The sequence below is a fragment of the Myotis davidii genome, unplaced genomic scaffold (genome assembly GCF_000327345.1).
Source record: "Myotis davidii unplaced genomic scaffold, ASM32734v1 scaffold496, whole genome shotgun sequence".
Lineage (NCBI taxonomy): Eukaryota > Metazoa > Chordata > Mammalia > Chiroptera > Vespertilionidae > Myotis > Myotis davidii.
The window spans coordinates 2,580,937-2,599,291 of NW_006289398.1; the positions used below are offsets into that span (position 1 = coordinate 2,580,937).

An 18,355-nucleotide genomic window follows, 5' to 3' on the forward strand; every position below is an offset into this window, starting at 1 on the left:
TGTTTGTGTGTTCCAATGGTCGCGACCCACAGGTTGAGAACCGCTGCTGTGACTTAGATAGGAGAAAACCCTGGTCCTGGGAGTGTGAGTGTGAAATATTGATAGTATCTCCCTGAGAACTCTCCACGTGGCATCTGGGCTGGACACAGATAAAAATGCCCTATTTGTGTGGCATCGTGGGAAAATGAGGTTGTGCAGCAAGTGCAGACATGGTTACGGACCAACTCCAAAGAGGTTGCAATTCAGAGTATGGGGACAGAAATAGGCAAACCTCAGTGCACCATGGATGCCATGAGCCACCTGTAGAAGAACAACTCTGTAAGGGTTACTTACATTAGCCAAGTGTTTCCATGGTCTTCGTCAAGAAAAGACCAGAGGATCATGTGGCTGAAAGGTAGCTCATGGTCAAGAATCTGTAGTCTACTTAATTACCTTGCAACTGTCACTTAACTACAAGTACTTCAGTGATTGCATAAGAACATTAGAACCTGAGAGTTTGTCAGTATGGGAGAATTTAACAGTGAGATTCTTAGCTGTGGGCCCAGTTTACATAATTCTACTAAGTGCAGTAAGTAGTTCTTGGAGGACCTCCCGCAAGGGGTTTAAATCTTTTGAAGAAGACATAAGTGTAAACAAAGAAATTGTAATAAGATGTATTGATAACAACAGTGGGTCTATGTATAAGTTACCGGTGAAAGAGAGCTGCTTCATCTGCATTTCTGTTTTATCATCTGTGAAATGAAGAGACGGGATGTGACTAGTGATTCCATGAGAGTAATTTGAAGCATTTCCTTCAAGTGTTGCTTATATCTTCTCTTTTCATCATCTGAGATGAACGGGTGTGTCCTTTATCATGGTGCTACTCTTCCATTTGTATCAAGTGTCACCACCCACACCCCTCCCTCCCGCCCATGGCTGCTTAAATGGACTCCACTGGGAAGTGTTTCCTTGCCCCTCAGATGGAGTGGGGGGACCTTGTACCTCCCTCCCGAAGAACAATGAGATGCCAAATGCCCATCTCTGCTGCTAGACTCCAGTCCCATCGGCTAGGGGCCATGCTCTGGTTTCTCTAGAATTCACTGTTGTGTCCCCAGCACCCATCGGAGTGTGTTCACATAGCGGGTGCCTAACGCACATTATGAGCAACTGCTGAGTGGAGTGACTGTGCGCATGCGCTTCCGTCTCCTCCTCTCTTGCCCCACGTCCCTGCAGAAGGGTACACGGGGAAGCATTCAGAGGGGAGGTAATGCTGTGGCCGGGCTCATCCCCAAGGTTAAGGGGCTACCCAAGTTTTCTTTCCTCTTGACTCTCCAGGAGGCCTCGAGGAGAGAAGGACTCGCTTGAAAAAAACCTGAAACCTGAATTAAACCTTAAAGGCACATACACAGAAAGCTTTTCACTTTCTCTTGGTTACTGCAGCGAGTGTCAGCCGCTTGGCACACATTTTTCACATCCCAGAGTGTCATCTTGGAGTTCTGCTAGCATGTTCAAAACGGCCGCTGCGGTTAATTCTACCCTGGATATGCATGGCTGCTTGGATAAACAAGTTAGGCAGGACTGGCACTCAGTATGATTTACCAACCGGTACCTCAGTTCCCAGGAGCCTGGGTCTCTAAGTTAAACCTAATGGACCTCATTCAGCCGCTTAGAGGCTATGTGCGTGGTTAAATGCTGGGTTTCCACCATGTGAGGCTTAAGCAGCCACAGTTCTGGATGCCCGAACCGTGAATACCTTTCTCTTTTTTTAATGAAAGTTTTTTCTTGGGCGGCTCCTTTTTGACTTTTTTGTTAGCGTTCGTCTGAGGAGATTTTTCTTTGGTTTCTGCTGGCTGGTTTTCTTTCTCCTCGTCCAGGAGCCTCTGATGAATTTCAGCAGCCACCTGGTTGGAGAGAGCAATATTCCAGTGAGGGCAACGTTGTGAAATATGGTAACCTTTCAGCTTTCGTCCTCAGGCGGTTCCACTGAAGCCACCACAAACCACCATGGCCTGTGTTCAGGCTTTCCAGCGCGCGCGCTGCGGCCTTCTAATTGATGGAAACCTGGCCAGGTCCCGAGAGGCAGCTCCCTGTGGCCAGCTGTGGAGGCCGCTCACCTTCCCAAGCCCTGCCTGCAGGGGATGCATCCTACGTCTCCTCATTGCCGCCTCCAGACCATGACAGCTCCCTGGTTATGCAAAAGTCCCCTTTGAAAAACATCTCAGACCCTATGGACCTAACTACCCGTGTCCTCCCAAGTTCCTAGTATTTCTTGGCCTTCCATCAGGGGCATTCCCCTATATCAGGGTCTCTCAATATACATTTTGTTATTATTATTGACCCCCTTTGGAATTTTTTTTTAAGATTTTTAAATTGACTTTTATAGAGAGACGAAGGGAAGGGGGGGGTAGAGAAAGAGAGAGAGAGAGAGAGAGAGAGAGGAGAGAGAGAGAGAGGACCATCAATGTGAAATCAAAACATCATTTGGCTGCCTTCTGCATGCCTCCTACTGGCAATTGAGCCTGCAACCCTGGGCATGTACCCTGACTGGGAATTGAACCAGCAACCTTTCTGTGCACGGGATGGTGCCCAACCAACTGAGCCACACTGGCCAGGGCTACTCCCTTTGGATTTTTAGAAATAGTTTTCCCATCACACCCCTCCCTCCATGATGTTTTAATACTGCAGGAGAGATTGTATCTGCCTATGTATTTTATGCATATCTTTGTTTTATGCAGAAAATGGGTAAGAACTTTCCATGCTCCCCAAGTAGTTTTGGGAAGCACATGCCCTGTATGGCTGGGCTCCTGGACACTTGAATCCTGATCTCCATTCTACTCGAAGACCAGACGTCGCCCAGGAAGGTGCAGTGCGTGTGAGGAGGGCCTGGCCTGCAGGCTCACCTCACTGCTGCTTCTTAGCTTCCTCGACTCAGGAAACTCTCAGTTTCTCCTCATCTTAGCAAACCTCTCCTTTCATTCTCACACGTACCGGCTTTGAGAGGTTTGTTGTGTGGCCACCCCACACTGGCTGGTGAATGGCGAGGGCCGGGCGCTGCCAGGACCCGCTCACCTGTCCTCTCAGGCTGGCACCGTGCTTCCGGCAGCGGGAAAAGCTTGTCTCACGGCTTGGACAGCTGGGGCTGTGCCTACAGTTAGGAAGATCGGACCTTTTTAAAGGAGTCCAAGGGGCCCTGGAGAGGTGAGAGGGCATTTCTGGGTGTCACCCTGAGAAATGAGAGCTGAGGAAAGACGCCCTAGAGGCAGGAGCCACATGTGGTTCAAGTTTAAAATCTTAAGAAGGCAACTGGTGAGGAGATGGCGGTCCAAGGGAATTCATTTGTTTACTAAAGTGCTTAGCGTGTCCAAACCTGACATTGTTGCTGCGGGTGGGTGGTGGGGGTTATTGGGTGAGGGGCCAGAAGGAGAAAGAAGAAGTTGGATGGAGGTGAATAGAGAGATAAGGCACAATCACTATCCTCAAAGAAGCTTAGTCATGGGGGCCAGATAGACCAGTCTATTCCGGCCTTCTCCAAATCCCTGCTGCACTCCACACCCTATGGCTTGGCATATAACTGTCCCCAGCTGGTCCATGAGCGCCAAGTGTCACCCCACCCTCCGCAGGGGCTGGGAGGCTCCTGAGAGCTGGGCTAGTCCTACTTCTTGGCATTCTCCCTCCGGCACTGTGCTGCGCTCAGAAGGGGTGGCCAGAAAATGCTTGTTAGTTGATGGAATTTCTTTTAAGATAATCATATTCCACAGAATACACCCATAGCTTCTTCAGTATCAGCAGAACCTTGGAGGGATACAGAAAGGTTTCAAAGAGCAAGCAGGTATGTTTTTAAATCAGATGTTCTTTTGATAAAAATGGACTTCATGATATATACTGTACTTCCAAATTCTTGGTAAAAGCTGAATGCAGGCTTGTTAACATTCCACCCTAAATTGCAAGCAATTCATTTTTGAATCTGTTCTTGCAAAGCACCAAGTTAGCAATTTCCTTTAAAATTGGATTTTTCTCCCTTGTCAACAACCTTGTATTGGTGGTGATGATGATGATGGTAATTATCATCATCTTAATTTTTCTACTCACGTCTTTCAAAGACCCTTGGGTCTTTCTCAAAAAACAACAACAACAACACACACACACACACACACACACAAAACCAAAAATACAAACCACATAATTCACAATCTATTCAGCAGTCTAGCTTGTAAGGCTGAAGAAACTCTGGAAATAATGCCTTGGCATGGCATCGTGGGCATTAAATAGGACTTGTTGTATCGAAATCATTGCATACCTGCTAATTAGAAGGAAATTTTCCTAAAAATTAGCACAGCATGCTAAACGAACAGCTCCTGGTAAGACTGCTGCATCGAAGAAAGCCCGTGTTACAGTGTTCTCGTTTCAGGGCACTAATCTCAGCTGGTATTGTTTTCCCTGCAACAGTTAACTGAATTGCCTGGAACTGTCTCCTCTCCGAGCCACACTGGCCAGGGCTATTCCCTTTGGATTTTTAGAAATAGTTTTCCCTTTACACCCCTCCCTCCATGACGTTTTAATACTGCAGGAGAGACTGTATCTGTCTATGTATTTTATGCATATCTTTGTTTTATGCAGAAAATGGGTTAGAACTTTCCATGCTCCCCAAGTAGTTTTGGGAAGCACATGCCCTGTATGGCTGGGCTCCTGGACACTTGAATCCTGATCTCCATTCTACTCGAAGACCAGACGTCGCCCAGGAAGGTGCAGTGCGTGTGAGGAGGGCCTGGCCTGCAGGCTCACCTCACTGCTGCTTCTTAGCTTCCTCGACTCAGGAAACTCTGTTTCTCTTCATCTCAGCAAACCTCTCCTTTCCTTGAGGAACTCACAGTCGCCTTAAGGTCATGTGACATCAAAGTCATACATGCCTCTTAGAAACAATAATTATGAATAATATTAATTCGCAAACAATCCTTTCTCCTATGCTTTCTATGTGTTTTTTAAAGCTCCACAAGGAACGTAGTCCAATTTTGAATATCTTAACAAAATGATCTGTTACACTTAAAATTTCCAAAACACTTTCATATATATTATTTCATGAAATCTTTTCAACCATCCGAGAAAGAGAAGGTAGGTAGGATGTCTTCCATGTTATACACTGAAGGAATAGAAGGCTCAGACTTTCCTAAAATCACATGGCTTCATCAAGACGGGTAGCCAGTGCTCTTTGTACTGTAGCATATTCTCTAACAGTGTTTTACAAATGTCAAATGTCTACGTGTCATATTTTAAAATGTCATTTCCCCCAGGTAACTTTAATGGGACTCACAAGACTTGCAAATTATGTTTATGCAGCTTCATTAGCAATAAAAATAATAATTCATACTTTTTTTTCCTAGAACTCCTAGCTCTGGTTTCCTACTCTCTGGTGCTTGATAGCTTTTGTGGTTTTTGTGGTGATCACCACTGTTATTGCCAGGATCACTAATATTAACATCCGCGTTATCAGTATGGAAACAGCAGCATATAGGGCTTAGTGCCATGTTAGATGTGGGCATTATCTGGGTGTAGGGTATATAACAGTTTAGAATCTAGTTAGTATTCAAGAAAATAAAAAAATAAAAATTAAAACAATGATCTAGAGCAGTGATGGCGAACCTTTTGAGCTTGGCGTGTCAGCATTTTGAAAAACCCTAACTTAACTCTGGTGCCGTGCCACATATAGAATTTTTTTTAATATTTGAAACCATAGTAAAACAAAGACTTATATTTTTGATATTTATTTTATGTATTTAAATGCCATTTAACAAAGAAAAATCAACCAAAAAAATGAGTTCACGTGTCACCTCTGACACGTGTGTCATAGGTTCGCCATCACTGATCTAGATAATAAGAGCCAAATGAATGGGAGAGGCAATAACTGTTAAAAGAGTTGGAAGAGCACAGGTCATAGAAGACTAGGACTTCTGAAAACAGGCAACCAACTGGCCAGGAATCAACGTATAACTAGTGCTGACGACTTAAAGTGTAGAATTTATGTGAAAAAAGGAAGGAAAAACAAAGTCTAGGAAAGAGAAACGGCATTAGCCAAGGCATTGAAATGGTGAATGCCCACTGAAAATATAGGGTGCGATAGCTAGTCAATTTACTAGAGGGTTTGAATGGGAAAACAATCCCCTTAACAATAATGAGGAAAAAAATAAAGTTAAGGGAAAAGAATACACTGTAAAATGAATTAATGAAGTTGGAAGTTAGTTCTTTGAAAAGACTGATATAATTGATAAAGTTCTGGGTAAGCTGATCAAGGAAGGGGGAAGGCACAAAGATATTATCAAATAGATAATATACTGTGTTATAGTAACACAAACATAAAAATATATTTTAAAGAACTTCATGCTAATACTTTTGAAAATGTAGAAATGGAAAAATTTCTAGCAACACAAAACTTACCAAAACCAACCCAGGTTTTTTCCCAAGAAGACGCAAAAATAGAAATTACCCTATATCTATTTAAGAAAATGAATCCCTGTGTGGAGGGAGCAACAGAAACTCTTCATACAAACTTTCTACAAACTTCCTATAAGCCTAGGTGTCCTCTTGGCAAATGCTACCAAACATTTCAAGAAGAAAAAATTCTTAAAAAAGCTATATCCCAGCTCAACTTATGAGGCTAGTATTACCTGGATGCTGAAATGACTTGTTCAAAAATTTAAAAATCCAAAACAGGTTATTAGGAAGACAAATTCAGCAATGTGCAAGAAGGGCGAGGCTTCATTATAATGCTGGACTTATTCCAGGGATGCGATGTCAGTTTAACATTATAAAATTGATCAACGTATTTCACATTAGCATAAAATGGAGAAAAAAGTCACATGATCATCTCGATAGATGCAGAAAAAGCATTAACTAGCACAATTCATTTAAAAACCTTCATAGTAAGCTAGAAATGAAAAAGTTTCATAGCCTGATAAGTACTATGAAAAAAATAGCTACAGCCAACATTTTCCTAACTCTTGACAAGCAGATGTGAAAACTTGTATGGAAAGGCAGAAAGCGTAGCGAAGCCAAAATGCTCTTGACTAATGATGGCAAGGTGGGAAGATCTGCTCATCCAGATAACAAATCAGTGTACAATATCGTGTGGTTTGGGTACAAGGATAGGCAGAAAGAGCAATGCAGTTGACATAATTTGTGATATGTGGTGGCAAGGATGATTCTGCAGGAAAATGGGGAAAGGCGCTAGCATTGCCTCTGAAAGCGGAAGCACTATGTGTACCACTGACATGGAAGATAGCACTTCTGCCCAGACACGTGCCTCACAATGATGGGTGCACATGCACATTAGGGGACAAGGTCAAGAATGTTCACAGCAGCAGTAGCCACAATGACATCCAAAAGGGGGCCCACATGTGTATCTGGTTAAACTGTGATCTACTTGGATAATGCAATGCTATACAGTGACGGCGCTGAACAGAATACAGCCATGCTTAACAGGATGGGCTGAATATCACAAATACTTTTGAGCAAAAGAAGACACAAAGAGGCAGAAGGTAGGAGTCCGTTTATTTAAAGCTCAAAAGCAAGCCAAGCTAAACTATGCTGCTTAGAAGTATAGACTTGGGGGATAAAAGAAAATCAAGGAAATGATTGCGAAGCAGGCAGCACGGAGGCTCCTGTTGGCAGGGATGAAGGGGTGAGGGCTGGGAAGAGGCACATGAAGGACTTGGCGGGTGTAGACCTTCTCCTTTCTCCCCATTGGGCGTCCCAGGAGTATGTAATCTGGACATGCAATTATAGTTCATGTACCTTTCTTATGTGTGTCAAAATGCACACTGAGTGGTTTTAAAAAGAAGCAAGACGATGGCAAGAGTTTACAACCCCTTTTGAGAGGCAGGAAAGAGTAGGAGAACAAAAGAGGGGGGCAGGGGACAGAAGGGTGACACTGAGGCTGCTGTGGGACAAGGGCCGGAGAAAAGAACCCAGGGGGCAGACTGGCCAGGAGGGACTCAGAAAATGCCCAACCGGAAGCAATGACCGCTCGCCAAGAGAGACTGTCATGCAAGATCCTCTTCTACCTCTTCCACAAAATCTTTTGGAAAGTTGGCACTGCTTTCTGTTGGAATGGGCTATTTCAGGGAAAATCAGAGAAGGTTTGGCACAGAACGAAGATGGAAACTGCATCGGTGGGCCCAGGGCTGGAGGATGAGGGAACAATGTCGACTGAGTTAAACTTCATGTGTGCCTTCTGTAGGGGTCGCAGCCCCGAACTAGATTACCGTGACCTGTATGCTCTTCCTTTCTCCTTTGATTGGGTGCAGGCTCAGTGCAGGCAGGACTATCATTACTTTACCTCCCAGGGAAGGAGAAGAGGACATGAACTCTGATGTCATACAGACCCAGAATCAAATCTCATTTTGACACTTACCTGATGAGTGACCTTGGGCAAGTTTCTTGATCTCACTAGACCTTGGTTTTTCAATGTAAAGAGGATAATAATACTTATCCCAAAGGTTACTTGTATAAAATGCCTAGCAGAGGTGATAAACTAGGGGCCTAATGGGCAGATGTGTATTTTGCTTGTCTCTGTAAATCTTTAAAAATTTGACTTAATTTCTAACATGTTAACATCAGTAGGTGTCATATAAAAATATGAATTTCTAACTCTTCTTGTAAAATTGAAAATCTGGTCATCATCCTTCAATGGAAAGTTGGTTCGGACCGAGTAGCCCAGGCCTCTTGAGACAAAGGTGTGATTTCCACTTGGCCGTAGTCCCACCCTTCCCTACTGCCTCACACTTGACCCACTTCATTGACACTTCTGATGGGCGCTGTACTTGGAACCCTGCCTGGCTCAGCATAAAAAAAAAAACACCTAAATGTTGGTTCATTCCTTTTTTGAGCATGTATATTTGCTGTTTTAATTGTTTCATTTTATATTTCTTTCAGAAGAAAAAGTGGAGATATTGTATACAATGCTTGCAAACCTGGTGTAAATTTTTTATTCATAACGACCAATATTGGCATTTAATGAGTGGGTGTTACTGAAATATGTAAACAAGCACAGCTTACCATGTGGGATATCGCTGAGGAAGCCTGCTGCCAGGTGTCCATTATCAACTTCTCATCTGTCTCGAAGTTAAACTCTACTTTCTCTAGCGAGTAATCAGTCTTGCCCTTCAGGATGGCTTTTGCTTTTGGTTTGGATATAGGTACGTCCGTAGAAATGGATACTCGAGAAACTAGAGGAATTCTTTGGAAAACAAACAAAAAATATAAAGACTTTAATAGAGTTTTATTTTCCATTCCTATGTTACTCTGTGAATTTTGTTGTCTTGCTTTACATCTCCACTTTCAAAGTTTTCCTGGTAGAGCTCTTTAAATACAGAAAAGACGACAAAAGACTGCATTCACATCTTTGTGGTCTAGAACGTCTTAAAAAGGAAAACAAGAGGAAACTGGAAACAAACGATGACAAGACTTAATTTTCAGGGTGTGTTCTTAGTAATTGCGAGGAGGGGAATTAAACGATGGCAGTGAAATGCAACTTTGAAATTTATCCAGGGCATCTACTTCCAACCAGGAGCAAATCACCCACAGGAAACAGCGAACCATGTGGAACGGGCCTCACGTCTTTCAGCTGACTCGCATCTGGCTTTCTGAGGCGGATGGTTAGAAAGCAGGGTGTGGCAGGGGTGGTGGGGCTGCAAGGGGTTCCAGGGGGCAGCCACGTTCTAGCGGTGAGTGGGGAGGAATTCCAGCAGCCTCCCCACTCTTTTTTTTTTTAAGTTGAGCAGCTTTTTTTTAAAATTGATTTTTTACAGAGAGGAAAGGAGAAGGATAGAGAGTTAGAAATATCGATGAGAGAGAAACATGATCAGCTGCCTCCTGCACACCCCTTACTAAGAATGTGCATGCAACCACGGTACATGCCCTTGACCGGAATCGAACCTGGGACCCTTCAGTCCGCAGGCCGACGCTCTATCCACTGAGCCAAACTGGTTAGGGCAGCCTCCCCACTCTTGCACTAGCATGGCCAAGGCTGTCTCCTGTTCTGTAAAGTGATGTGGGAACATGGAGCTACATCTCCCTCTCCCTTCCGGTAACCCTATGGCTTCCATGTAGCACATTCAGAGCCGCAGGGGAACAGTCCATCACCTCAGCGTCCCAGGATCTCAAAGACCAACAGAGGCAGGAGAGAGCCTCAGGCAGGATGCTCCTGGGCCTGGGGTCCTCTGGGTGACAGAGTGAGCAGAGCTTTTGGCCTGGGCAAGGGGTGGGGAGAGAGGCGCTCCGAGGGTGCCTTTGCTGAGGCCTGTGGAGGGGAGTCAGGAGCGAAAGGAGAACAGGCATTGGGTTTGGCAGTCCAGCTGCTGGGGGCAGAGCAGTGATGCAGACGGCAGACTGTGAGCCCCAGCAAACAATTATCTGGCCTTGTTGTTTCTGTGTTGTTAATCCCCGCCTGAGGACATCTTCCCATTGATTTTTAGAGAGAGTGGAAGAGAGAGGGAAAGACAGAGAGAAATATTGATGTGAGAGAAACACATTGATTAGTTGCCTCATGCACACGCCCTGACCAGGGCCCTGGCTGGGGAGAAGCCTGCAATGAAGGTATGTGCCTTTGACTGGAATCGAACCCGGGACCTTTAGGTCTACAAGCCGTTGCCCTATCCACTGAGCCAAACCGGCTAGGGCTTAAAGACATTTTGCTGTCTGTTCATGGTTTCTCAGGGTTTGGGATCTTGTCCCTCCCGGTCCCCACCTATTTGGTCTATAAAATATTTTTTATAAAACTTGTATTTCACACAAGTGTTAGGCTGAAAATATATTTTTTGTCCCACCCTTACCACCAACTTAGTTTTCTCACTGGCAGGAATCCGATATTAGACAATTAATGTCTTTTATTAACATCATAATCACAGATGACTGGGTTTTTACTGTTTCTCAATTTTCTCACCTTTAAAAGAAGACTCATAACCCCTTCCATTTTCATGTACATAATATGATACATACACACAGACACACAGAACAGCCCGAGATTTCGATGAAGTGGCAGAGGCTCACAATCCCTTACTAGAAACCCTTTGGTTTCAGAATTCAGAGTTCATACACACTATATCATTTCTATTATTCGTAGCAGAGTCTGTGGAAACATTCTATAACAAAACACACGCTACCTCTGCAGCAAAAATGAGTAAATATTCACCATTAGTCGGATAAATAATGCATATCAATAGTCCTAAGTTGAAGTTAGAAAAAAATGTTCAGTTTTTAGAGCTTTCTTGGACTTTGGATTTACAGATACAGGGGAGTCGTTTTTATAAGTGGTATTTGATTTAAAGTCTTAAAGTGTTATGTTCAGACAAATTACAGTGTGACATAATAATCTGTCTTACCTAAATGGGCTTTCCAAAATCTCTCTATTATCCAGTTGGACCAATGGGAGGCGAGTAAATTTCTTATTGTCTTCTATTGGGATTTTGCCTTCCATTCCCTTGTAATAATCTTGAAGGAGTCTCCTTGTGTCTTGAAAACGGTTCAGTTCTGCCTTTAATAGCAAATATAATGTCAATACTGCCCCACACAAAAAAACCCAAGCTGATCTGTGCATACTTTCTATATAAGCTCTGTGAGCAAGGGCAGGAAAAAAAGGAGACATATGTAATACTCTTTGCAATACTTTAAGCAATAAAACAATTAAAAAAATAAAAATAAAACAACAACAACAAAAATAAAGCATTTAGGTTGAAATCAATTTTCTGGAAATTAAGAAAGAGAACTGGCTACATGTGTATGTGTAAAATTTTATAAAAGTTGAAGAAAACTGGTGACTTTGCATTTTCTGTACTTACTGAGTACTAGAGGCCCGATGCACGAAATTTGTGCAAGAGTAGGCCTTCCTTCCCCTGGCTGCTGGCACTGGCTTCCCTCTGGCAGCCGGGGCCCGGGTTTCCCTCCAGCTGCTGGCTGGCACCCGGGACCTGGGCTTCTCTCACAGCCCCAGCTTCATTCAGAAGGTCATCCGGAAGGATGTCCGGTCTAATTAGCATATTACGCTTTCATTATTATAGATTAGTCCACTAAAAAAAGAATATTTCTATGCCTCTTAATATTGTGACAAAAGATTGCATGATGTCTGATGTAGTGTAGTGTATATTATTCATTACTTTGACATTAAGAATTCTTTCTGTGCCCTGTCTTCAAGCAATCAATATATTAATAAACATTTTGAGTGTCTTCTGTCATAGGTCACATGTTAGTTGATTCGAGAGATACTAAAACTATTATAAATATAAATGTAAAATACAAATAAAAACAACTGAAATACAAACTAAGACTAGGCTTGGTCCTCTAGTTGTGGAAAGAGGATAATCAGGAAAGTAAAGTGATGATGGGCAGTTCTCTTGTCACAGGTCCATCCTTGCTCAATATGTAGGGTAAGATCACTCCTCCCTGCTCCCAGCCACACCCTCTGCTGGCCTTGCCAGTAGGTGCCTTGAGGGGAACGGAGAAGCACAGAGGAGCTGGTGACGAGACGAGCATCAGTTATTCACCAGCGGCTCCCTGCCAGCCACGTCATTTCCCTTTGCAGCAAGACACACGTGAGTTTTCCCACCTTTGCTGCCATTAGGTGTCAGTCTTGTCGGTGCATCTGTGCTTCTCTTTGGTTGTGTAAACGCGGCTTTAGTTGGTGGGGCTACTTAAACAGGTACCTGAGGGTTTAACTACTGAAGCTCGCATGCAGATGAGCTCCAGATAGCCCACAGAAGGCCTCTCTCCTAAAAGGAATGGAGCTGGCCTAGTGTTCAAAGCCCTTAGCTGCAACTGACCCGAGGGTGTTCCTGAAGGGATCCCCATAGTTACCAAGCAATTAATGTTGTCAGTTATTTCATAAGACAACAGCGTTCAAGAGACTGTCTGGTACAATTCGTATTCAGTTGGGAACAAATGCATGTCTGCTCTGCATTGTCGTCCATAACAAAAGACAAGTCCGGTTTCAATAAGTATGTTTTGATCCCCCAGAGCTAAGCCAAATTGCTTCTGAAAAGCTGTCCCCTGCAGTAGCAAACTTTTCTAGCTAAAACCACGAAAGAAGAAGAAATTCATTTGGTTCATTCGAATCTATGTTATACAATAGAATTACCATTCATATGTTGTTTTAAATTATGGACACACTTGAATTACTCTTGGATTTTCAACATAAATATATATTTAAGTAACTTCAAACTAGCATTTTGAAATGATTAGGAAAACGAAACATTTTCCTTGCCAAGAAACCCAATTGAGTTTTAAAATATCCGCATAGGGACTAAATTTCACAGTTTGGCACTAATTGTTTATACCTGTCGTGCTTAGATTTGCCGAAACAGTGGTGAGAAAATGAGTCTTGTAAACTATACTCACGTGAACCTCCACAAAACCCCCGGCACTGAGCAGCATGCAAAGGTCAACCCATGTACAAAATGGGTATTGGCAAATAATGTTGGGGAAGTGAAGAAATGTGTTGTGAGGTTATAAAAATCATTAATCATTAAACTATAGCATTACATTATTTGGTAAATAAATTGAGAGACCGGGAAATTATTTCCTCTTTAGCTTAGAGAACTGAACTCTTTCATTATGACTAAGTTTAGTGGATCCTATTTTACACCATTGGTATTTGGCACAGTGCTGGTATCAAAGCTCTAGGCTAACATTGTTTTGTTATTTTATATAAGAGGGCAGAATTTGATACAGCTATAGCTAACCATGAGTAAGATGCCATTCTGTATACAGGATTCTCATATAAGCAGAATTGAACAAGACTCCCTTCACCATGATAACTAGTAAATAATGCTTTCTTATTATTTCTCTTGTCCTAAAATCTTAGTGACAGGACTCTTAGAAATGACCTAGGATAGCGTTCTCTAAAATTTATTTGGTAGAAAATGTATCCTATAGGCCAGTGATGGTGAACCTTTTGAGCTCGGCGTGTCAGCATTTTGAAAAACCCTAACTTAACTCTGGTGCCGTGTCACTCATAGAAACTTTTTGATATTTGCAACCATATTAAAACAAAGACTTATATTTTTGATATTTATTTTATATATTTAAATGCCATTTAACAAAGAAAAATCAACCAAAAAAATGAGTTCGCGTGTCACCTCTGATACGCGTGTCAAAGGTTCGCCATCACTGCTACAGGCTATCCTCTTTTCCCCATAGTTGCTTTTAGTTGTAGACTCAGTTTCTCAGAAAGAGAGAGAGAGAGGGAGAGAGAGAGAGCCTTAAACCTAGGTATCACTGAGAGCGTTATACCATTTCCAAGTATTGTCCAGACTATTGAGAATGATTCACAAAAATTCTCTGTTCCCTTTACCTGCACTAGTGGATTTCAGCTATTTCTGCTATAAGCATTTGGAACACCTGTTCCAACATTCAGTCTCTGCTTGCCCAAACTCATGTCCTGGAATGCTACCCAGACTGGCTTTAGCTGCTTGGTTGTATCACTTTAATCTCTTGCACAATCCATGCCTTGGAAGTCCCATCAGGATCCCAGAGTTAGTCATTGGTGAGGTTGTTCCAGGCTAACTGTGGTCCAACCTCACAGGTTTCTGCTGATTTTTCAGGCCAACAGTGGTCCAACCTGCCATGCACCAGGGGTTGGTTCTGACATTCACAGACATTTGTTAAAAAAGCATCCATTGAACACCTACTGTATCTTAGCGCTGGCGATTACCAGCTAAATATTCTCATTTTTGCAGTAGGTCCTCATGTAAGTGAATCAGCAGAAGACTAGAAATGGCCACCTTCCCATTCTCTGCCCTGACTGCTATTTGCTTAGGAAAAAACACTCTTGTAGACACAGCTTGACCACAACAGTCTTCTTATTCCCCTTAGAGAGATTAAATTTCAGACAGGCTTCTTCCTAACCCTAGGCTCTTAACCTCCCTTGTTCTTAGTGTATTTACTTTATTTACTTATTAAATATATTTTAATTGATTTCTGAGGGGAAGGGAGAGGGAGAGAGAGAGAGAAACATCAATGATGAGATAGAATCATCAATCGGCTGCTTCCTGCATGTCCCCCGGTTCCTTTGAGGATGACTTGGTCCAAGTGGCAGAACTTCCTCCTGTCTTGAGCATAGGACATAGTGTAGTCCCCCTGTAGGCAAGGCTGATTAGAAAACACAGGCGGCCTACTAACTTGTTCCCCTCACACCACCCCAGGTCTTAGAAACTGTATGCCCTTATCCTTGGCAGAGCTGGGTGGCCACACGTGGTCTGTGCTCTCTCCCTTACTGTTGATAGTAGTTTGAGGGAATAAAAAAATCAATGTCTGACTTCTTGTTCAGTGCAGCTTGCTATTCAACAGGCTGTAAATATGTGAATCAGGCTGTTTTCATGAATGGTCTGCTTTTCCAACCCAAGCATAACCTTGTTTTCTGGCATCAAATGCTTGCTGAGCTGATCTGGCCCATCCTTCTGATCTGCTCTCCTGGGCTTCGGCTGGCCACTTTGGGTGTCCGCTGCGAGAGGCTAACGAGGGAGCAGCCATCAGAGACACCGTCTCCGCTGGCCCCTCCACAGCTCTAGGTGGTCTGGAAGCAGAGCTGGTTGGTGGGTAGTTGCTTGAGATGCTCCCAATTCTGGTGCTTGTCTGGCTGGAGCCAAAATGATTTCTTTCTGCTGACTTCCTGGGCTTGGAGCTCAGGGCGGGCAGAGTGCATTGAGTAAAATGAGCCCTGAACAGGCCTATGCATTCCAAAAGGACTTGTTTACATGAGGAACATGGCTGTGGCGGGCGGAGTCGAGGCCATCCTGACCGGCGCTCTTACCTGCATCAGCGAGAAGAAATTGTTCATCAGTATTGCAGTCGAGTCCTGCAACCAGCTATTGCTGATGATGTCCAGCCGCTCCTGCTCGGCCTCCTCCTTCCGGGCATCACAGATGTCCCACAGGCGGTCTCGTAAATCCTGGGCAGAAAGCAACATCGCTGTTTCTTACCTCAGTGTAATAAAACTCAAATCCTTTTCCTGCCTCAAAAATGTCCCAAAAGAGAATGTTGACTTAATGCACGTCATTCAACAAATATTTATGTTGCTTCTATTTTGTCTGAAAGACACCAAGTCATATGCCCATGTTTTTGTCTTGGATTTTCCCCTTGACTGAGGCACTAATCCGCCAAATATCTACATGGCTCACTCAGTCACCTCTGTACTGAACTTGCTCCTTCTTGGAGGGCCTTCCCACAACCACTCTTGAGACTAAGTGTTCAGGCCACTTCCCTCTTCATCCTCACACCTCAGGGAAGCAAGAAGGGTATGGGCTAGGGGTCTGCAGTACAAGAGAGCGTGTGGCCCAGCAGCTTACATTAACTCTTTGGTGTAATTCCGCCTTTGTTTCCTCATCATCCCATAAGTCCTCAGGAAGAGAGTTGAAATCAGCCTGCCATTGAGATACAAAATCTTGCTTCTGATCTGGACGCCTTAGAAAATGCTGGAAACTTGTTCTGTCAGGCATGAAATGAATGAGCTGGTACTTACGTGTCATGCCTGCAAACTACAACATTTGAACTTTGGCAGCTTTCCTTACCGAATCTCATACAAGAAAGCAAGCACAACGTGCTGGTCTTCTCGGAGGTTCCTCAGGACTAATTTGATGGAGTTTGCATAGGAACGTTCTATTAGTTCCCAGTAAAGTGCTAAAAATGAAGGCATGCCCTGTTAAATGGAAAAGCATACAAATCATCATTTCAAAGTGGCATTCTGAAAAATTGAGTCAAAAGAGCAATACTAAGCAAGAAGGTCAAGATGCAACTGCTAATATTTGAAAAGTCCCTGTGAAACTTCTTGCTCCTTTTTCCTTCCCCTCACCCAGCTAATTCTTGGGACTACCTGTCTCATAAAGCCAGGAACAATGGTTGTCTTACTTGAGACTGTACAGTTTTCCCTATAATTTCCACATCCCTGGGGGACAGTAGGTGCCCAAAGAAACATTTATTGAATGCATGAATGAATGAATGAATGAGAGAATTGCATTGTCACAGATGTCACATTTTACCTAAGTTGGAAAATTGCCTTGTATAGAGAACACCTAGTGTTCATGTCACAGTGATGATGAGTTATTTCTCTGAATTCATCAAAGAGATTTTATCTTGTTCTGTGCACCTTGAAAACTGGAAGTTTCTTTTATGTTATCTTTAATAATGCAAATAAATAAGAACCAAGAAATAATCAAAATGAAATAAAACTGATGATCTTCAGTATAAATTTACTGTACTACTTATTCTCTTATTGGCTGTGCATTTAATTACTCAGGGAATCACACATGGGGTCATTTGACTTAATTTTCTCTTCAATTCAGAAATGCCAAATACTAGAAATAGATTATTCAGTCTCTATGTGGACCTCACTGATGCATTAAGCACGACATTCTAAGGCAGCCCCCCTACAGTGTCACACAACTCATGTTACTAGAAAATTCTTCCTTGTGCTGAGCAGAAATTTGCCTTCCCGCAGTTTATTTTAAAAAGTAGCATAGTTTGGCTTAGTGGTATCAGTTATACACATCCATAATTATATAACTTCATGTTCCCATCTTCACATGTTTTCTGTGGTAATTTCCCCCTTGATACGAATGAATTAAAGAGTTTATGTTGTAATTGGGGAGGAAAGCCATTTCCCTAGGAAACCTCAATAAAAACAGCAGCACCCCAATCACTGCAATTCATGACTGAGTCTCAAAGGCCTGGCACAGACGGTCAGCTAAAGGAGAGGCCAATCTGTGATTTTCCAAAGGTGGTTTCTCTATTAGGGCAATCAGATGTATCCAGGTGGCAACTGGGCTTTGCGGTTGTCAGAGAACAAAGAACTGAATGGTGCTTCCAGGGCTCACCTCGGGCATCTCCTCCCCTGAATTGTGCACCCATTTACTAGTAAAGTCCTCAGGCCAGACAACTACCTGTTCTTTTATTAGCTTAGTTAGCTTCCAAACATTTCTTCTATTTCTGGAAATCAGAGGTTAAACTTCATTTGGAAGCATTATGATTAGTATGGGAACATGGGAAAGGAGCTATAATTTGCTGGGTATGTGCTCTGGGGAAGTCATTTTTCCAGGAAACTGCATCTCTGCTTGTCCCTGGGGAGAAAATGGGTCCTCACAGGACCCACTGGCTCCACTGATTTCTGCACTCAACAGCGGTTCAAAGCATGGCTCAGTAACGAGGGAGTGGAGAAAGGATGAGATGTGGCTCAATGAATAGTCTTTAAAAATCATCTCAGGTTTTTGATGAATATATTCATCAACATGTATGGAATGGCGTGACTCTTACTGTAGACAATAAACAGAATATGTTCTACTAGCTTGAATCTAAACTGCCATACCTCAGGAATTGGTTCACTCACGTAGACCCAGTCTTC

General features: G+C 43.1%; 1 protein-coding gene across 1 annotated transcript in view; it reads right to left on the reverse strand.

Annotated features, from left to right (window-relative positions):
* Positions 1-18,355, reverse strand: part of SPEF2 (sperm flagellar 2) — a 127,495-nt gene that overhangs the window by 35,345 nt on the left and 73,795 nt on the right. The window contains exons 21-27 of the mRNA XM_006761794.2: positions 18,320-18,355; positions 16,530-16,657; positions 16,308-16,446; positions 15,773-15,910; positions 11,352-11,503; positions 9,028-9,208; positions 1,733-1,880 (exon numbers count right to left, since the gene is read on the reverse strand). The exon at positions 18,320-18,355 is cut by the window's right edge and continues 128 nt beyond it. Of these exons, the coding sequence (XP_006761857.1) occupies positions 1,733-1,880; positions 9,028-9,208; positions 11,352-11,503; positions 15,773-15,910; positions 16,308-16,446; positions 16,530-16,657; positions 18,320-18,355 (922 nt within the window). The remainder of the gene's footprint in view (positions 1-1,732; positions 1,881-9,027; positions 9,209-11,351; positions 11,504-15,772; positions 15,911-16,307; positions 16,447-16,529; positions 16,658-18,319) is intronic.